Source organism: Saimiri boliviensis, chromosome 11, assembly GCF_048565385.1.
Source record: "Saimiri boliviensis isolate mSaiBol1 chromosome 11, mSaiBol1.pri, whole genome shotgun sequence".
Taxonomy (NCBI): Eukaryota; Metazoa; Chordata; class Mammalia; order Primates; family Cebidae; genus Saimiri; species Saimiri boliviensis.
Window position 1 is genome coordinate 82,651,460 of NC_133459.1, and position 22,420 is coordinate 82,673,879.

Sequence of the window (22,420 nt, forward strand, 5' to 3'; positions counted from 1 at the left end):
CAAAATATAACAAAAAGTTCCTTTGTCTGCAAACATCTAAGTGAGGCAAAGGCATCTAAAATGATCGGTCTAGAAGTTCTGACCCTTGTGGGCTTTTCTGCAATTCTATTAGCAGCAGAGTTATAGTTTACTTAGAGTCATAGTTTACTAAGCAGACCAAATTTCACTTTGATAAAATGTGCAAACACTAGATTTGACCACTTGTTACCTGAGTTTGATTATACAGCATTATCTACTATCTTCATTTATTGCCTGGAAATAGTACAGATATTTTATTTTCTGGTTAGTTATTTAACAATCCCAAATAACATTTTCCATATTAAGACGACTTTCTTCTGAGAGTATGCATTGTGCTAGCCATATAGATTACCATAGAGATACATATCACTTCATTACGAACCAAGGTTCTACTGCTTACCCTTGTGTATTGAACAGAATGAATGTATCTAAGGCTCTTCTGTATATAAAATAGACAATTTAAAATGCTGGCACATAGCTATTAAAGATTACCCACAATATCTTTCTCTTTCTGCTTGTTTATTCTCCATCAGCAAGTGCCTCTTCATCTCTGTTGCCTTTATCTTAGTGAAGTAAACTTTGGTAAACCTTCATTAAGATAAAAGCAACATAAATCAGTGACAACACATGAGCTTTATACTCTCCAACATATAATGAATGCTTGTTTGCTGAGGTATAAAATAAGACAACTGAAAAACTATAAAAACATATACATGGTTCTAGTTTTCCAGACTTAAATGATATTCAAAACATTTTTCAGAGATCCCATACTTTTGTTTGTTTGTTGGTTGGTTTGGTTTTTTTGTTGTTTTTGAGAGGGAGTTTCGCTCTTATTGCCCAGACTGGAGTGCAATGACACAATCTCAGCTCACTGAAACCTCCGCATTCTGGGTTCAAGCAATTCTCCTGCCTCAGCCTCCTGAGTAGCTGGGATTACAGGCGTGCACCACCATGCCTGGCTTATTTTGTATTTTTAGTAGAGACAGGGTTTGTCTATGTTGGTCAGGCTGGTCTTGAACTCCTGACTTCAGGTGATCTGCCTGCCTCGGCCTCCCATACTTTTTTAAACTTAGATTTTATTGAAATACTTGATAACTGTATATATGTATGTTTGTAACATTTCTATTGCATTTTTATGATAGTTATTACGTATCATTATAGATAGCCAATATTTCTTGATCTAAAATTTTCTAGAAAATAAAGGTTAGATATTTACTTTAAATTGATCTTTATTGTTAGTATTAATATAGAATGGGCCGTACCATCAACTGATGTAAGTGTAAAATGGGTATTTGAATTTTCCACTGTGTAATTATTCTTTTTCCTTCTCTAGCTGCTTATTACCACTATCTCCTTGCTTTTTCCCCCTCATTCTCTGTGCTATTCCTGTTCTTTTTAGTGCTTAACTGTCATGCCTATTGTTCTCACCAACCAGTTACAATATTCTGCTATCCTTGAGATTATCTGGTCCGATCTCACCATACATTTTCGCTCTGTGTCTTAAACTTGTCTTTACTGTGCCTGCATTTTCAGACATTTGCCTGCAAAATCCAGATTCATTTGCCAGTTGCTTACAGTTACTTACCTAAGACCCTACTGAAACATTATTTCTATATATTGTCTTGGAAATTATTTAAGAAACAAATTAAATTGATATTTTATATCTTTTAGACTAAAAATTCAAGTTCTGAGAAATGAACATCACTCACTTTTTAGACTACTGATGGTACAATGGTTTACTACTAAATTTAAAGTGAAAATGGCTAATTTTAACCTCAAAAGAAAAGTTCTGGTTTTCCCATCACTGTTGACTACCCGCCTTCCATAGAATACAATTAAAAATGCAGCCTATATAGTTGCTGAAAAAATATTCAAAATATAGTAAGTACTAAGAAACTTAATTTTTCCTTCTTTTGTTTTCTACCAATAGATTTGTTTCTAATCACCACTTTATTATCCTTTTATCTACAATTTAATTATCCTATTTAACAAAAATATACTGACTATCTAGTTAGTGCCAAATACTCTGCTAGGACCTGGCGATCTAAAGTTAAAAATAATCCCCAACCTCACCAAACTTAAGATCTGTAAGAAAGATGAAATGAAAAGAAATAAGAGGAAAATTGATATCTTTTCCAAAAAATTTGCCTCAAATGTATTTATCATAGAAAATGTATAGTGGCCAGGCGTGGTGGCTCACACCTGTAATCCCAGCAATTTGGGAGGCTGAAGCAGGCAGATCATTTGAGGTCAGGAGTTCGAGACCAGTCTGGCCAATATGGTGAAACCCCATCTCTACTAAAAATACAAAAGTTAGCCAGGCGCAGTGGTACACTCTCTAATCCCAGCTACTTGGGAGGTTGAGGTAGGAGAATCGCTTGAACCTGAAAGGCAAAGGTTGCAGTAAGCCAAGATCATGCCACTGCACTCCAACTTGGGCGACATTGAAAATCCATCTCAAAAAAAAAAAAAAAAAAAGAAAAGAAAAGAAAGAAGAAGAAGAAAGAAAACATGGTATAGCAAGGATCTAGGAGTTACACTCTCTAAATTCATTTCTCCATCTTTAAGGTGATAGGGTGGTCAGCAGTAATTTTCAGTATTCTTAAAATAGAAAATGAATATCTAAAAGAAACATTTTTGTGAAAACAATACATAAAATGGATCAAAAGAAGGCTGTTCTGGTCAATGGTGAAGTGTATTTCCATTTTGTTCCCCCATCCCTCACTGATCTGGCTTCTAAGCTGCTTCCAAAGAACCCCAGATCTTAGTAGAAGAAAATCTAAAAAACTGTTGGCAGGATGATTTTTACCTTCTAATGTTGATATGCTAAAGTTCTAACTAATTATGCTGAAGATAGGATTTTTCAAATAGAAATCTCAAAGCAAATTATCTTCTTGCCCAAAATTAGAAAACAAAAAAATAACATAAAACAAAAAACTTAGAAAGTAAAAAGGAAGGGGCCAACTCTTTTTAACTCTGGAGTTGGAGAATTTACAAATGGAAAAATAAGATATGCATAACAAGGAAAGCTAAAACCTTCTATTGAATGCATGGAGATAGGATAGGCATTCACTGAGTTAATATGCTATGGACTACTAGTCTTTACCAAGTTCTCTATGTCACCATCAACTTTCTCAGGCCATGTAACTGCACCTCATCTACTTGATTTTTGCCTTTTCCATGAATTCAACATCAGGTGATTTAGAGGGTAAAACTTGTTTCTTCTCATCCTTCTGCCCTATTCTTTGTCTGAGGTACTACAACTAAGGAAAAATAACAGGTTATAGAAAAGGGAGCAGTTATTTTTAAAACCAGCAACACAAATCTTTGGAATAAGATGCTGTACACTAGGAACAGCTGTTTAAGGCTGTCTTTAGAATACAGTGAATTTGAAATCTGAACCTGCTTTTTCTATAACACAAGATATATGTTAAATTTCTTCTCCCAAACCCAAAACTAAGGTGGCTATTATTACAAACTAATAAAATGACCTTAACCTCTGGCACAGAATTAGTAACAAACTCAGCACTGACAGTAAACTTAATGGTATCTCCAAAGAAGCAAGTTTTCATTTGTGGTAATGACAAGATGGCTTTCTCCCAAATTCCTGGTGTTTATTAGAATTAAAGCTGTTTTAGAAAAAGGAAACACAGTTAACACTCTGAAAGATCCCTTACATTGGGCATCAAATGCTGAAATTAGCCCAGTTACCCAGAGAACCTTGATTCAGGATTTAAAAATAGTTAAAATAACATTCTAATTCAGTTAAAATATAAATTAGAATAATTTTTAAGCCTGCATTTAAAAGTAAAAGCTTTAGCTTTCCAAATTTAAACATTGAACATTTTTATTAACTTTATTTTTAATTCACTTTATAATGATGAAATCAAGCATTCCCTTGTACTTGTAATCTTTCTGTCTTAAAGGAGTAACAGAAGATGTTGATTGAGTGCTCACTTTGTGCTAAACACTTTTAGGTGCTTCATCTCAATCTTTACAACAACCCTGAGGCAGGCATTATTTAGAGAGAAGCAAACTGGGAGGTGAAGAGGTTAAAGTTTTTGCCAGAGCCCACCCTGCTGGCAAGTGCTAGCATTCATATCTGAACTCAAGCCTGACCCCAGGGCCAAGCACTGTTACTAGTGTGCTCTACACTAAGCACCAGAGTACTTCACACTTGGTCCCATGTAGTGTGGGGTGAGGGTAGCAAGGGTTACTAAAAGCTAAGACAATTTTGGAATTTAAATGAAAGGTCCTTACAGAACATCTAATTAAACACATTTCTTTTAGCTCTGAAACTATGTAAGAGGTAATGAGGAAAATAACTGTCAGTTTTTAGTTATTGATTGGAATAAGAATTGGATAAGAAAGACAAAAAGGCCAAAGATAATTCCCAATTCAAGCTGAGATAATTTGATGAATGACCATGAATGCAGTAAAGATGTAAAGTAGAACTGATTTAAGGAGAAAAATGAATTCTGCTTTATACAGTTAAACTAAAAATGAGAAGAGCAAATTAGTATTTATTGAGTATTTATTATGTGTCAAGAGCTATGCTGAGCACCTTACATACACAATTTTTAAAAAATCCTAATATAAAATCTATAAACATATTATTAAATCCATATGAAAAAAAGACAATACAAGGCTCTAAGACCTTAAGAAACCAGTCCAAGGTCGGATTGCTAGTAAGTGGCACAACCAGGATTCAAATCTAGATCTGATCAGATCTAAAATGTACACATTGATCTACATTCCTACAATGTAATCAGCAAAGGCAGAAAACACTTAAATGAAAAAACTAAAGGATAGGTATCAATTCACAACATTTTGAAAAAGCAAAATGTAGAAGAGTTTCTTCAATCATATATGGGCATATGTAATGATTAGTTAATTCAAATACACTATCATTGAAAGCAAAAAAATATTTCCATAGAATCATTTACCTGGCCAAAGTTGGAGTAAGTAATGAAGAACTTCAATGTGTTTTTTAAAATCCAAAGCACTTGCAAGTTCTTCTGAATCAGTAAAGACTCTGTTGTTATGGGTGGAAGGCTCTTGCTTCTGACTTAATAATACTGGTCCAAAGCATACAGCCAAATTCTGGCACGTCATCTTATTCACTTCATGATAAGAAGCCACCAATTTCAAATGATCCAACAACATCTTTAGGGTTGCCTAAATTAAATTTCAATTAATATAGTCTTAAAGGGGCAAATTCAAGGACACAATTTATAGCAGACAATACAGAGAAGCATCCCGTCACTTATTTTTTTTATTTTTTTTTTATTTTTTAAAGCAGAGTTTTGCTCTTTTTGCCCAGGCTGAAGTGCGATGGCACAATTTTGGCTCACTGCAACCTCTACCTCCTGGGTTCAAGTGATTCTTCTGCCTCAGCCTCCCAAGTAGCTGGGATTACAGGTGTGCACCACCATGCCCAGCTATTTTTGTATTTTTAGTAGAGACAGGGTTTCTCTATGTTGGTCAGGCTGGTCTCGAACTCCCAACCTCAGGTGATCCGCCCACCTCAGCCTCCCAAAGTGCTGGGATTACAGGCATGAGCCACTGTGCCCAACTTTAAAAAGACTTTTTAAAAAAGATTTGCTTATAAGTTGGATGTTTGGAATCTGGAACATAGTTTCTAATAGAAACATTATATGGGGCCTAAATCATGTTCTGGCCAGAGGAGGTGGCTCACACCTGTATCCTAGCAGTTTGGGAGTCTGAGGTGTGTGGATCACCTGAGGTCAGGAGTTCAAGACCAGCCTGGCCAACATGGTGAAACCCTGTCTCCATTAAAATACAAAAATTAGCTGGGCAGGATGGGGGGTGCCCGTAATCCCAGCTACTTGGAAGGCTAAGCTGGGAGAATCACTTGGACCCAGGAGATGGAAGTTGCAGTGAGCTGAGATCGCACTACTGCACTCCAGCCTGGGTGGCTGAGAGAGACTCTGTCTCAAAAAAAAAAATTATGTTATATGGTTAAACTATACATTCTTTATAAAATACTTATGAATGCATTCCAAATTTCAGCTGGAATCCCTGGGAAAATGTATCCATTAACTACTTCTCTTCTAAAATGGCAACAGCAAAGGCTGTGATGTAAAGGGGATTAGGGAAAGAATGTTCATTTTTAAGTACAGATGAGTCCTATAGTTGTAAGTTGTAATCACTATCATGCTTAAATCTAGGAAGCTAACCATTTGAGAATATGGCCAGGTTCTATAATGATTTGGATTATGAAATATATTTTTAAAAGACTAATATGCTTCTTAACTAATAAATATTTTAAAGAGAAAAACCTTAGAAGGAAGAATAGTACAGTTAGAAATAAAAGAAAAAAATTACTAAGAAAATATTTTTTAATCTTTAAAGAAATTAGTAAGGGGAGTTGGCTCAAAAAGTGGAATAGTTATTTAGGTTTAAACAATTATGAATGGAAATGATGTTTTTTGACATAGTGGCATATGATTAATCATTTAACAAAATGAGTGTGTAATTCTTCAAAATTGTATTAAAGGCATCAATGCCAATGAAAAACTGTAATTTAATTTAATTTTTTTTTTTTTTAAACAGACTCTCATTCTGTTGCCCAGGCTGAGATGCAGTGGCATGATCACAGCTCACTGCAGCATCGACCTTCCCAGCTCAAGCGATCGTCCCACCTTAGCCTCCCAAGTAGCTGGTGCTACAGGCGTATAACGCTGCATCCACTAATTAAAAAAAAAAAAAAAAAATTTGTAGGCCAGGAGTGGTGGCTCGCACCTGTAATTCCAGCACTTTGGGAGGCCGAAGCAGGTGAATCATCTGACTTCAGGAGTTTGAGACCAGCCTGGTCAACATGGTGAAACTCCATCTCTACTTAAAATTCAAAAAAATAGCTGGGGGTAGTGGTGCATGCTTGTAGTCCCAGCTAATCAGGAGGTTGAGGTGGGAGGATTGCTTGTCCTGGCAGGCAGAAGTTGCAGTGAGCTGAGATCGCACCACTATACTCCAGCCTGGGCAACAGAGTGAGACTCAGTCTCAAAAAAAAAAATTTTTTTTTTTTGTAGAGACAGGGTCTTGCTACGTTGCCTAAGCTGGTAAAAAATCTTATTTAAAGAAAAATGACATTATCTCTGGAGCCAAAAGTGACAAATGGATTGGTGATCAGAAGGACATTTAGTAACTGTGGCAAGAACAAGTCGAGAGAGATGAGGTAGGAAGCCAGATTAAAATGTGCTGAGTAGCAAATGAGTGGTGAAGAAGCAATAACAGCCAGAATAAATAGCCTTTCAATGTTTGGCTGTGAAGGGAAGGAATGAAGAGATAATGAAAGCTAGAGAAGAATATGGCATTTTAAATGAAAACAAGCCAAATATATGTATCATATATTTTTTTAAATTCGTAATTATTTCCTAACACAAGTGGAACTCCATATACATTGGACTGTTAAGGGTATTTCCAGCATGTAATTGTGACCATACACACAGAGACACAAACACCACACTACACCTGGTTAAATATATGTTCAATCTCAATAGCAAGCAAAGGAAAGCAAATTTTTTACGAGCCAAAAAATGTATTTGTCATGTTCCTTTTGAAAATTAGTCTGGCTGGGCATGGTGGCTCATGCCTACAATCCCAGCACTTTGGGAGGTCAAAATGGGTGGATTGCTTGAGCTCAGGAGTTCAAGACTAGCCTGGGCAACATGGTGAAAACCAGTTTCAACAAAACATACCAAAAAAACCTCTGGGCTTAAGCAATCTTCCTGCCTCACCATACTTAGGGTGGGTGAGGCAGGAGGATTGCTTAAGCCTAGAGGTTGAGGCTGCAGTGAGCTCTGTTTGTACCACCGCACTCCAGCCTGAGCTCAAAAACAATAAAAAAAAAAAAGAAAAGAAACAAAATTAGCATGAAAACATATAAGGAGGCCAGGCACGGTGGCTCATGCCTGTAATCTCAGCACTTTGGGAGGACAAGGTGGGTGGTTCACGAGGTCAGGAGTTTGAGACCAGCCTAATCAACATGGTGAAACCCCATCTCTACTAAAAATACAAAAATGAGCCAGGCATGGTGACGTGTATCTATAGTCTCAGCTACTCAGGAGGCTGAGGCAGGAGAATCGCTTGAACCCAGGAGGTGGAGGTTGCAGTGAGCCGGTACCATACCACTGCACTCCAGCCTGGGTGACAGAGTGAGACTTCATCTCAAAAAAAAAAAAAAAAAAAAGAGAGAGAACACATAAGGGCCTTAAAATGTTCATATTACTTAAATAAGCAATTTTATTTCTGAGATTCTATTCTAAATAATTCTAAACTAAAATCTGTGTATAAATTTTTGAAAATCTAAATATCATACAAAAGAGAATACTGATAAATTACGTTGTCAAATCCACTAAATAGTGTATCACTCAGTTATTGACTGATTGGATTAATTGACTGATTGACACAAGATCTGGCTCTATCACTCAGACTAGAGTACAGTGGCATGATCTTGGTTCACTGTAGCCTCGACCTCCCTGAGTTCAAGCCATCCTCCCACCTCAGCTTCCCAAGTAGCTGTGACCACAGGTATGTGCCACCATGCCTGGCTAATTTTTGTAGGGACAGGGTTTCGCCATGTTACCCAGGCTTATTCAGTCCTTTTAGAGAAGATGGTAACAGCATGGGCCTTAGGGTCAGAAAGACCTAAATTCATGTGCTACACTATAATCACAAAAGGTATGTAACTTTCAGCAAGTGAGTTAAATTCCCTAACACTCATTTCTTCACTTATAAGTGACACTTATAATTTTACCTAGTGCTAGGCAGGGTAAAATTCCAGCACTTTGGGAGGCCAAGACGGGCAGATCACCTCAAGTGAGGAGTTTAAGGCCATCCTGGCCAACATGGTGAAACCCTGTCTCTACTAAAAATACAAAAATAAGTTGGGCATGGTGGTGCCCACCTGTAGTCCCAGCTACTCAGGAGGCTGAGATAGGAGCATCGCTTGAACCTCTACAGATAGAGGTTGCAGTGAGCCGAGATTGCGACACTGCACTCTAGCCTGGGCAACAGAGTGAGACTCCCATCTTCAATAAAGTAAAATAAAATTTACCTACTGCCAGGAAACCAGTATCTCTACTTTTCTACCCACCCCCTTAAACTTCATCCCACCCTTCTGCTTCTGCACTCTTTAGCTGTTCCCTTCCCCTAATCCAAAGGAGGAGTAATTGTTAATCCAACTGGACAGAGCCCAGGACACTCAGGGGACCACCGTAAACTCGCAAATAAAGTTACTGGACTTACAGTTTCTACTCACTAATTCTTGCACTTTCTGCCCCCACATGACAAAAATGTAGGCAAATTTGGCCTCATCTAGACAAGCCCAGCCATCTGTCTCTTATTTTCCCTTCTGTTCTAAGGAACAACAAATAAAGTTAGGCTAAGGCTAGTTCTGAAGACCTACCTATCCTTCTCTCTCTATCCTACAGGCATGCCTGAGGATGCTGGTCTGAAGATTTTGGAGCGCAGCAGAATAGAAAGGGTAAGGAGGAAAAAATGAGGGGTAGGGCTGTTGTTTGTCTTAAAGCTAAGCCATGTACACCATAACAGTTATACCTAAAAAATACTAAAAGGAGACACACCAAAATGTTAATTATAGCTGCCTTTGGATATTGATGACTGCAATTTTACATTCTTCTTTTCTGTATCTTTTCAATATTTCTATAATGAACAAATTTTATTGTAATAATATTTTAACAATACAATCAAAAAAACTTTAGTCAGTATTTACTCATCCTTAGGCTAAAATTACATACAGAAAAGATAATAAAACTGTTTTCTAGATTTATTCTGTTTAAGAAGCTTTTACAGATTTAGGCTGTTTAAAAGCAGTAATGGCGGAGCTTTTAAATCCATGAGTGCCACAAATATCAAATATCTAAAATTATCTGTAGCTCTGGAGCTAGGTATATAGTTCATTAACTGGCTTTCAGGAAAAATGTATAATGGTAATACTTACCTTCTCAATCTCAGGGAGACAATCCAGCAGGTCAACAGTGTACCTGGAGTCACTTGGGTCATTCTCACAACCATTCGATGACATTTTCAAAGGACTTTTTACCATTGCATCTAATACAGCCTCATAAAGCTGCTTTGTTATCAGAGGAGAAGGAAGTTCTCTTAAATAATCCTTAAGAACACCTTTAGAAAACAAACAAATTGCAGACAGCTGGTGATTAGACTGCAGAGTGAAATAAAGAACTATGGTCAATTTTTTTTTTAAGTATTATAGCTAACTTTCAATATTTTTAAAATAATAAAAGCAATAACATAAAAAGAATTATAATAAAATATTAGCATTTGTATCCTTTTAAGTTGCCTTGGTAATTGACTTGTTTTGAAAGCATGCTAAAAATGAAACCAATTTTCAGTTACCATACATATTAGGTTTATTAATCATAAACTATTCTTGATACACATACCCTTATTGATTCTGCCCCCTATGAAAAGCTTCTCTAAATGCATGTGAAACAAATTAAGCAAGACATATTTATGTTAATTATAAATTATTCCAATTACACAAATTTTGAGTTTCTAGACTTTAAATTGATAATGAAAAAGTACCAGTTGTCCGAAACCCTTGAAAATAAATACATTTCCTCTTTAACAGTTGAGAAGTATCTTAAACAGATATAACTGGATGGCTGGATAATCTCTAATGCTACACTATCATATGGAAGAAAAAGTCATTCCTAAAGCCCAACAAATAAAACCAAAAGCTAAGAACAGAAAATATCCGATTTGTCACTATAATGGGAATGAGGACAGTCAATTGCAAACATACCACACATAGTTTTGAACTAATATATCACCTATAGTAGAGGAAACTGGAAAGAATAGTGGTTGTTATATATAAGCAAAGTAGGTAAGATACTAGCTAAAGGCTGGCATGTGATCACAAGGGAAAACAGGAGATATTCCTAACAGCAAAAACCTAAATATATGCAATATTGAATCAGAACAAGCTCTCAGCCTGAGAACTCAGTTTGAAAGCTTAGTTTGAACTTAACCATGATTCTATAGTAAGTTTCCTATTTCATTTTTTTAAAAATTGTGACAGGTTCTCATTCTATCACCCAGGCTGGAGTACACTGGTAACCTCGAACTCCTAGGCTCGAGCAATCCTCCCACCTCAGCCTACTAAGTAGCTAGGACTACAAGTGGCTGCCACCACACCTGGCTAATTTTCTTATTTTTTGTAGCTCAGGGTCACATTATACTTCCCAGGTTAGTCTTGAATTGCTGGTGTCAAGTGATCCTCCTACATCATTCTCCCAGAGTACTTGACATGAGCCACTGTGCCTGGCCCCAAGTTTTAAATATTTAATAGTAACATGGTTCATTAGTTTCTTATGTATCCTCCTAGTGTTTGTTTATGCAAATATAAATATGATTTGTCTCCCTCACTGAGGGTTGAGTATCCTTAGTCTGAACATCCAAAATACTCTTAAAATCCAAAACTTTTAAAATGCCAACATGCTCATTAGAGCATTCTGGATTTTTGATTTTTGAATTAGGGATGCTAAACTGGTAAGCATAATGCAAATATTTCAAAACCAAAAGAAATCAGAAATAGGAAACCTACATATGCTGTTTTGTTTCTTGCTTTTTCATTTAACATCATATCCTTGAGATCTTTTCAGGACATAGAGAGCTTCCTCAATCATTTTTAAAGACACATTATAGTAGTTCAACGTAAGGACATCCCATAGTCTTAACTATTCAGTCTCTTACAGATGGATACTAGAATTGTTTCGTATCTTTTGTTTTTCCAAAACATGATACAATTAATAACCTTGCACATCATCACTTTGCATGTTTGCACGTATGTACGTAGGGTAACTTCTTGAAACAGGACTGCTAAAATTGCAAAAATGCATTTGCAATTTTGAGGAAAAAGGAGGAATAAGAATGTGTCTTTCCTAGGCTTGGAACTTGATCATCTAGGTGGATACTAGTCATATTACTTCAAATAGAGAACACAGGAAGAAAACCATGTTTTAGGGGTTAAACAAGAGTTTCATTTTCAACATACAGAGCTTAAGGTATCTGTGGGACATTCAAGGCTGCTGGATATAAAAATCTGAGGCTCAGGAAAGAGATAATTTAAGAATGATCAACTTAAAGATAACTGGGTACTTGGGAATGATTATCAGGGAAGCATACAGAGTGATTAACAGAAGGCTTAGAAAAGAACCCTGAAGAACATCACCTTTCCAGGGGTCATCAGGAAAGGATCTTCCAATCGTGACTATGAAAGAATGGCAAAAGATACATGTACAGTAAGAGGAAGCAGGGACGGGGTGAGAGGAGAGTGGTAAAAGTGCTGCCAAGGAAGTCGAGGAAAAAATGTTTCAAGAAAGAGTCTATGGTATCTAATGATACCCAAAAAATAATTGGGTTAGACGGTGTTTTTCAAAATTGCCTGCACCAATGTGAGTTAAAAAAAAATTAGATTCTGGAGACCCATACCAGCCCTACTAAATCATAATTCACAGGGGCCAGAGCTCCTGTCCTTGTATTTTAAACAAATTATTCTTGTGATTAAGCAATAGGGTTTTGTAGCCAGGCACAGAAAATAATGAACTAGAGACAATTTAAAATAAGAATCTAAAAATGTCCACCAGAAAAGGAAATCAGCAACCTTGGCAAGCAGTTTCAGGAAAATAAAGGACACTGAAGTCAGGTTGCAGTTGGTTAGGAAGTAAATGGACATTAAAGAAATAGACAAAGAAATGCACACAACTTGATCAAGAAATCTGGCTTTAAGAGAAGTTCATAACCATAAAGGAGAGGGGAAGGCAGGGGAGAAATGGGATCAAAGTGGAGATTTTTCTTTAAAGACAAGAGACACTTAAACATTTAAATGCTAATGTAAAGGAGAGAGTAAAAAGGTTTTCGAGGTTCAGGAGAGAGGAAATACAATCAGTTGAGCAAAGTCCTTAAGAAGAAAGAAGAGACTTCTGAGAACACATGAAGGAATTAGAATTTGTCCAAGATGTAATGAAGATCATTTCTTTTTTTTTTTTTTTTTTTTTTTTGAGACGGAGCTTCGTTCTTGTTACCCAGGCTGGAGTGCAATGGCACGATCTCGGCTCACTGCAACCTCCGCCTCCTGGGTTCAGGCAATTCTCCTGCCTCAGCCTCCTGAGTAGCTGGGATTACAGGCACGCGCCACCGTGCCCAGCTAATTTTTGTATTTTTAGTAGAGACGGGGTTTCACCATGTTGACCAGGATGGTCTCGATCTCTCGACCTCGTGATCCACTCGCCTCGGCCTCCCAAAGTGCTAGGATTACAGGCTTGAGCCACCGCGCCCGGCCGATCATTTCTTTTTTATTAAAGAAAGGAAGTGGAATGAATATAAGCCAGAGAAGGCATATTGGCAGGCTGGATCACAAAAAGTAGAGCAAGTTCCCATCTGATGGCTTCTGTTTGCTCTGTGCTGTTAACAGGCAAGTGTGTCTGCTAAGAATGACATGGGTAAAATGAGGTTTGAGGGGAGTGAGAAGATATTAAATAGACACTCCAGAGAATAAGAGAGAGAGACAGCTGATAAAACATACAATGATTATCAGGCACCATTCAGAACCTTCTAATGACTTTGAAGTCCATGGATTAATACTGGTACCAAATAATATCGATTTTTTTTTTTCTCATTGCAATCAGTAACCCATATACAGGCTAGAAAAGCAGAGCAGTGTTTCTAAGCAAGATGGAGCAATAGGGACTACATTTACCTTCCTGCTGGCAACAACTGAAAATGCCAGACAAAATATCTGACAAAACTATGTCTCCAAGACATTGGATATCAGACAAAGGAAGGGGATGCCTGAGAGATGTGAACCGAAAAGTGTGCCCGCAATGACCCCAGCTTACTGCCTGAAGAGACTTTGCAGATTGCAGTAAGAAAATGAAAACCCTTAGCTTTTTCTACAGCTGAAGGGGAGTTAGAAATTCAAAGAGGCTAAAGCAGCTAGAGCTTGCAGGACGGAGCACTTGAGAGCAGCGGGCTGCCTAGAGACGACTCTGGAAATCAGCAGAGTCCCAAGTGTTCATCTGAGTACTAATAAGCACACGCAGGTGGGGCAACTTCCCAAGACTGTAGAAAGAACCAGCCAAACAGATTAGAGAGAACAATTCTGGTAGATTGCATAGTGTGGGCAATCACTCCTGTTCCAAGCAGCCAGAGTGGAAAACTTCATAATTCAGGGGATTTGGGTACAGCACAGTGTTGAATTGTGCCCTCCCCCCATCAAAAACAAAACAAAACATGTTGAAGTCTGAACTCCCAGTACCTCAGAATATGACCTTATTTGGAAAGAGTCTTTACAGAGGCAATCAAGTTAAATGAAGTCATTAGGGTGGGCCCTACTACAAAATAACATGTCCTTATAAAATGCGGGACACAGAGAAAGACATACAGAAAGTAGATGATATGAAGAAACACAAGGTGAATGCCAGGTTTAGATGGAGGATTGTAGTCATGCATCTACAGACAAAGAAAGGGCTGTCACAGGTTGCCAGCAAACCACCAGAACTAGGAAGATGCAAGGAAGGATTCCCCTGCAGGTATCAGAGGGAGCAGGGCCCCTATGCTTTGATTCTGAACTTCTAGCCTCCAGAACTGTGAGAAAATAAGTTTCTGTTGTTTTAGCCACCAAGTTTGTGGTACTTTGTTATGGCAGTCATAGAAAGCTAATATAAGTACACAGCATATAGAAGAGTTTTGCTTCAGTAGTGAATCAAAGAAATAGACAAAGAAGAGCCTTATTTAAAAGCAGTTCACATTCTGCCTAATAAAGCTTAGAAGCAAGACTAAAAACTCTTGCAAGTAATGTACTTGCATACCAAACCACAGCTATAAATATAGAAATACAGAAATATCCAGCACCCAAGAAGGTAAAGCTCACATTTGATGTCCAGTAAAAAATTACCAGACATATAAAGGAGACAAATATAACCCATAATGAGGAGTAAAATCAATTGAAACCAACCCAGAAAAGACATACACAATAGAATTAGTAGACAAGGACATGAAAACACTTACTATAACTGTATTTCATATGTTCAAGATGCTAGAATAAAGACAAAACATATTTAACAGATACATGGAAAGTACTGAAAAAACAAACCCATATCAAACTTCTAATAGTGAAAACTAGGATGTCTGAAACTAAAAATGCAATGAATGAAAATAGAATCAGAAGACAAGACTAATATAACTTGAAGATACAGCAATAGAAATAATCTAAAATGAAACAAGTAGGAAAAAAACTGAAGAAAAAAATTATCAGTGATCTGTCCCATAACTTAAAGTGGCTGAATACATGCTTAATTGCAATCTTCAAAGGCAAAGTAGTGTCAGTGGGTAGGAGGGGTGGAAACAGAAACAGTTGGAAGAAAAAAACAGAGAAAAGCCACAATTATAATTGAAGACTTCAACATTCCTTTTATCGAGTAAAAAGGAAACAAAGATGTAGAAGACTGGGACATTATTAATTAACTTGACTTTATTGATAGTTACGGCACAGTCCAGCCAAAACCACCAGAATACACATTCTTTTCAAGAGCTGAAATGGAACATTCACCACAAAGGACCATATTCTGGGCTTTAAAACAAGCCTAAATAAATACAAAAGCATTTAGGACCTATGAACCGGAAGACTGAATATGCACATACACAAACATGAGAATCATTCTCTCACATATAAAACTTATATAGATAGTAAACATACAGTTAATTAGGTAGATGTGAATGCTGAATCACTTACATTTCCTGAAGGTAGAGCTACAAATTAATTTTTTTAATCCAGTAACCTACCCCCACCTTACCTCACTTAACTCTTTCAGGCCTTACCACCTACTTTACTCATACCCTATACATGTTACTCAGACCAAATGGCTCTCATAAACAGTCTCAGTATATGTGGGTTGCTAAGTCTATGACCATTCCTGTGTTTGCATTCCTTGGTGCTTACACAGTTTTGACATCTATATGCAATCCAGGTGAAGGAAAACAGAAACAGTTTGTAAGTTAATGTGTCAGAGGTGAGAGAACATATAATAATATGTATGATAAGAAAATGTATAGTATGTATAAAAAAGAAAAAATTAATGTTTTAAAGATCATTTACTTATATTCTGATCAAATTTTCCCTGAAAGGCAGATAGGATAAAAATTACTATGTGGGATTAAAATCAGAAAAAGCCATGGTCAAATGAACTTTCAGATACTGGACCTAGATACAGATTATGTAGCACTAACATGAAATTTATTTTATAGTAGCTAGATGCATGTAATCCTCCTCAGAAGACTTATTTTTAATAATTACTAAATGATAAATATTTGACTTTTAAAAAGTCTTCTCTGTTCTTTGGTAATAAGCCCTATAAAAAATTATGAATAGGTGGGTGTGGTGGCTCATGCCTGTAATCCCAGCACTTTAAAAGGCTGCAGTGGGAGGCTCTCCTGAGCTCAGGAGTTCAAGACCCACCCTGGGCAACACGGTGAAACACTGTCTTTACTAAAATATAAAAAATTAGCTGGGCACGGTGGCACACACCTGTAGTCCCAGCTACTCAGGAGGCTGTGGCACAAGAATCACTTGAGCCCCAGAGGTGGAGGTTGCACCACTGCACTCCAGCTTGGGCTACAGAGTGAGACTAACCTCTCAAAAAACAAACAAACCAATATAAAAGAATTATGAATGAACTTCATACCTAAAATTTTGTATTTGAGTTTTTAAAAACTGGTTTGTCTGGAGTATTTCATTCTATGCTCCAGACAAATCAACTACTAAAAACACATTGAACTGTGAACAAAATCTCTCACTTGCTTCATTAATTTCTCATTTTTTAGACCTACTGAACTATTAATTCTATTTCAAAGTTTACTCAGAAATGTGAGTTCATGAGGAACAAACATGTGAGGCAATACTGTCATTTGCCAACTCCTCAAATCAACAATACCCTTTATTTTGAGTCATGATAACCCTGTGTCATGCAATTCCAATGACATTTTGAAAATAAATCTTAAATCATTTTATTCGCTTTATCAAGAAAACAAATACCTCTAAAATTCTTCTGAAAAACAGCTTTACCCAAATGGAATAAGTACAAAGACTAGAGCCAAAAAAAAATCCAATTTATAAATTACAGAAAGTCTCAATTTTAAATCCAATATTCACTGACCTATTGTTCCTATATTCTGCATATGTTGTCAATTTCCAGAACTAGGAACCCTTTCTTCATTTCATCTTTTAAAATTATACATGTTTAATATAATTTTTATCTATAGGACAAAGCTTCACCAATATGATATCTATTTTTATTTATAGAGTGTACTTTCCTGGAATTTTGTAATTATAAAACTTTTCTTTCATGGATTCATAAAATGAGTCTTTTGCTGATTGGTTAATTACACATTAACAAGTAAAGAACATTCCATTTTTTTTTCAGGTATCTTAATTTTTTGTAGAAATACACCTCTTCCTTTATAAAAATTAAAAGGAACCATTATTATTATTTTGAGACGGAGTCTCTGTTGCTCAGGCTAGAGTGTGTTGCGCGACTTTGGCTCACTGCAACCTCCCTTTCCTGGGTTCAGGCAATTCTTCTGCCTCAGCCTCCTGAGTAGCTGGGACTATAGGCATGTGCCACCACACCCGGCTAATTTTTTGTGTGTTTTTAGTAGAGACAGGGTTTCACCATTTGGCCAGACTGGTCTCAAACTCCTGACCTCATGATCCGCCCACCTCAGCCTCCCAAAGTGCTGGGATTACAGGCCTGAGCCACAGCGCCCAGCCAGGAACCATTATTTCTGATTGCTAAAATATATAAGAAGAAAAGTGACTGTTTTATCTTAGTATTAAAATGCTTGGAATCAAAGTTTTGGTTATCCAAGAATTACATATTAAATACTCTATGAAAATACAGTCATTCAGCACTGTATTTTCATAGAGTATTTAATATGTAAGGGTGGCAACCTCAATTATTCAGAAAGCCTCAATCCTAAAAGTAAGCTTTAAAGATTTCCACCAACAAAATTCTCTTCTTAAATATGTACAAGATGAACATTCCTCAAATTTTCACCCAAACAACTAACTCTGAGTAAAAAGAAGAAAGCAAGCTGTAAGAGAAAAATAAACCCATTATAGCAAGAAAAAAAAATGGCAACTGTCAGTAAAGAGGAGAAAGAACTATCAAAATACACAGAAGATCTGGAGATACACACTGAAGCATCTATAAATTAAAGGATACATCTGAGATTTTCTCAAAATAATTCAGGGCTGAGAAGAATCAAATGCTGGGATGAATGAGACAAGTCTGTTCATGTGTTGATATTATGCAAATCAGGCAATAAACAGAGGATTTATCACAGTATTCCACTTTTGCATATGCTTGAAAACTTCAATATTAATAAATGTAAAACAACAAAAACAAATATGGAATTATTATAAACCAGTTGCTCCTGAAGATTACCAATAAGTTTATGAGCCAATTCTTAATGTCCAAATTCAAAGGCCCTTTTCTTTTCTCATCTTATATAATCTCTCCATAGAATGACTGCATCACATCTTTGCTTAATCTCTGTTAAGCAAAAAAAAAAAAAATCTGTCTCTTATTTCCCAAACTTTCTGACTCCTTTCCTCTCAATCTCTTTAGGTGTTCTTTCTTTGCCTGCCTCCAAAGTTTGAAGACCCCTAAAATTCTTGTCTTTTCAAACTTTATGGACAATTTCAAGGCTTTAACTGCACATATATGCCAATGACCTTCTTTCCACTCCCATCTTTCAGGGGTAATAGAAGTATATTTCCAATACCATACACTGAATTATAATCACCACTTAGGTAAATAAGAGATTCCGCAAATTCTACTGCATCCTCTTCTTAGCTGCAGATGAGTAGTTTCAACTTTGCTTGATCTGCCCATTTAGATATCCTACTAGCACTTCAAATTCTATATATCCAAAACCCAACTCATAAACTTTCTCCAGTCCCACCAAAAGCCCAAAAGCCACAGCTCTCTTTGAAACTATCTTATTTCTGCTAATGGTACCAAATCAACCAGGTCTCAAAGTCACATCTGTCTGGGCTTCCTCCTTCTTCACCTCCTTTCAATTCTACTCTTTCCTATTTCTACTGCTACAAGCCCCTTTAGCTCTTACTACCTCTTTGCTTGGACTACTGCCAAGGCTTTCTAATTAGTTTTCCTTCCTCTGGTCTCTTCCAATTCCAACCATCACATAGAGTTGCCAGATTAATATTCCTGAAAACAATCTCTAATGATATCACTCCCCTACTCAAAAAAATTTTAATGGATCCCCTCTGGCTAGTAAATACATTTAAATTCTCTAACCAGATAGTCAATACCCTCTATATCACCTAAGCACCAGTCAAACTCAACTCCCAAGGCATTTTATTTATCCCTCTATGAAGGTACCTTTTTCTTTCTGCTAGCTAGTATAGCTAATTTAAAGTAGGTCTTACTTCCCTTCATCATGTCAGCTGTTGAGGGCAAGGGACCATAGCTTAATACCTTCCCATATAAAACAACACAGTAAGTAATGTTTGTGAAGGAAGAAAAGACTTCAGAATAAAAACAAATTAAATTTCTGCTACTAACATAGTTCAGTTATCATTCTGGCAGATGTAGTCTTTCCAGAATGAGTACATAAAATAAAATCTATTTATTACCTGTTATTACATTTATATCTGGGTACTGGTTTTCACACAGACCAACAGCTTTGCTATCTCTCTCAAAAGCATCTCGAAGTTCTTTCTTGACTGCTGCCGAACCACATAATCGATACAGGCCTACTACCTAGGAATAAAATTATGGCCACATTATAGTAAATTCGATAAAGGGAAAATATAAGTACATTATAAATCACATGAACATTGCAATCAAATATGTTCTGATGGGATTTAATTTAAAATACCTCAAATATACATTTTAAAATCTCATTATGCACTATGTTGACTAGTTTAATAAAAATATATCCTATTCTTTTATTTAAATTCAAACAATACACTATGAGTTAGGTAATGCTGGCTACCTATCTTAAGCAAAACACAATCCCTTCTTTTCAGTTTTATATCCCCAATCAAGATCACCACACCCCAACAGTGTGTGCCCTTTCACATCTTTTGTTCTAGACTGAAGTAGTACAGCACAGACACTGAACAAGGATTTTGGAGTCATAAAGCCCTGCTCCTTGCTTCATGAATTTGGGCAAGTTATTTAATCTCTTTAAAACTCAGAGTTTCTTTTATCCTTAAAATAAGTATATAGTTGAAATATGGTTCTAGTATACTATTGATAAAAAGCTTTTTAAGAAAAAAAGATTCTCAGGAAGACACAGAAGCAAACCTAGGTTTTTTTTTTAACTTGTCAGATTAATTGATTATAAAGTGATGGAGGAAATTTAAAATAATACATTAAACATAAAATAAAACCTCGACTTCAAAGTTTATATAAGATGCACAGACACTACGCATCCCAGCAACCTACATTGAAAAGATTTGTTTTTGGCCGGGCGCGGTGGCTCAGCCTGTAATCCCAGCACTTTGGGAGGCCGAGGCGGGTGGATCACAAGGTCGAGAGATCGAGACCATCCTGGTCAACATAGTGAAACCCCGTCTCTACTAAAAATACAAAAAACTAGCTGGGCATGGTGGCGCGTGCCTGTAATCCCAGCTACTCAGGAGGCTGAGGCAGGAGAATTGCCTGAACCCAGGAGGCGGAGGTTGCGGTGAGCCGAGATCGCGCCATTGCACTCCAGCCTGGGTAACGAGAGCGAAACTCCGTCTCAAAAAAAAAAAAAAAAAAAAAGAAAAGATTTGTTTTTAAACACTGTTAGTTATACAGGTTCTAAAATATTAAGTCCTAAGATATTCACTATAAATTTACTGACAATAAATAAACATGATATCTGTAAAGAGAAAACATGCCCGATTAAGCTATCAAAGTTCTGTGAAAGAATAAACCTTCAAAAAAACTTAAGCAGAATAAGTGGTTGTCAGCCATACTTCTACATCTAAGATTATTTAGAAAGCTCAGTCACTTTGAATTGAAGGAAAAATTATGGAGAAGGAAACTACTTCAAGAGAGAAATAAAGTAAAAGTAATCCTCAAGAATTTGAACTAGGAATCACTGTCAAATGTAACAAATGATCTAGAGTAAGAAGTATACAAATGAAATTTCCAGGTTTACTTATGACACTAATCTCTTCTTACTCATTAAACAACTGACAGAATACACTATCTAGAAGGTGGGTCTCAATATGAGAAAGTGTCAATAATAGCTACAGGGAAATATTATCTAAAATATTTGAGATGATAAGCTATAGGTATTCACTGAAAGATAGTAAAGAACCTAAAACTATTTCCAAGAGATGATAATGCAAGGTGCTGCTACATTCAAAAGGGTCAAGATAATATGGGAAACCAAGAAATATACTAGGAAAAAAATTCAAATTTCCTACTCTTACCACATTCATGATGCATTCAGATTGAGAATGGCATGAATTATGCTGGTCACATCATCTCAAGAAAGACACAGGAGAAATGTAGATGGTCCAGAAAATAAAACTAAAATGTTAAACAGGGTCAAAGGAAATGCTACCACAATTGAAGAAGCAAATTTGATTTTATAGTCCTTCTGGTGTGAGCACATTTAAGTGTATAAAGTACCATAAAAACAATGTATCCCCTTAAACTTGAAAAGATGATGAGCATAGAACAACTTAAAAGAAGTACTATTTTATACACAATAGATTTATGGAATATTTTACCCCCAAAAGTTGAAATCACAAATACATTTTTTTTTTTTTTGAGATGGAGTTTCGCTCTTGTTACCCAGGCTGGAGTGCAATGGCGCAATCTCAGCTCACCACAACCTCCGCCTCCTGGGTTCAGGCAATTCTCCTGCCTCAGCCTCCTGAGTAGCTGGGATTAGAGGCACGCACCACCATGCCCAGCTAATTTTTTGTATTTTTAGTAGAGACGGGGTTTCACCGTGTTGACCAGGATGGTCTCGATCTCTTGACCTCGTGATCCACCCGCCTCAGCCTCCCAAAGTGCTGGGATTACAGGCTTGAGCCACCGCGCCCGGCCACAAATACAATTTTTTATAAGATGAATAAAGAAAGGAAGATCTAATACAGGTACTTCAAGGAAGAGATATTTTAGGATATATCCCTACTTTCAGATGCTGAGTTCCTGAATCAAACTCTTTAAGTACATGCTCAATGCCTCTATGAATGACAGACCATGAGTATGATCTCCATAGTAATTTTTCCCATTGTAAGCAGGAGATGGGTAGTAATGGCATTCAAAGCATTTGGAAGATGCAAAGACCCCTGCCACAAACT

The 22,420-nt window shown here is 36.7% G+C and overlaps 2 protein-coding genes across 7 annotated transcripts in view; one reads left to right on the forward strand and one right to left on the reverse strand.

Moving 5' to 3' along the window:
* The window catches only part of DNAI3 (dynein axonemal intermediate chain 3), a 148,544-nt gene that overhangs the window by 105,935 nt on the left and 20,189 nt on the right, over positions 1-22,420 (forward strand). For both annotated transcript variants that reach the window (XR_012512471.1, XM_074381102.1), the window contains one exon: positions 9,474-9,526. Coding sequence is in view for 1 of the 2 variants with exons in the window: in XM_074381102.1 (XP_074237203.1) it covers positions 9,474-9,497 (24 nt within the window). In the remaining variant the exon portion in view is untranslated. The remainder of the gene's footprint in view (positions 1-9,473; positions 9,527-22,420) is intronic.
* Positions 1-22,420, reverse strand: part of SYDE2 (synapse defective Rho GTPase homolog 2) — a 54,336-nt gene that overhangs the window by 7,786 nt on the left and 24,130 nt on the right. For 3 of the 5 annotated variants that reach the window (XM_074381097.1, XM_010350542.3, XM_074381096.1), the window contains exons 4-6: positions 19,742-19,868; positions 10,004-10,185; positions 4,965-5,196 (exon numbers count right to left, since the gene is read on the reverse strand). In XM_074381097.1, the coding sequence (XP_074237198.1) occupies positions 4,965-5,196; positions 10,004-10,185; positions 19,742-19,868 (541 nt within the window). Of the gene's footprint in view, positions 1-208; positions 253-4,964; positions 5,197-10,003; positions 10,186-19,741; positions 19,869-22,420 lie in introns of all 5 variants that reach the window. The other 2 variants (XM_074381100.1, XM_074381098.1) reach the window with 1 other exon arrangement.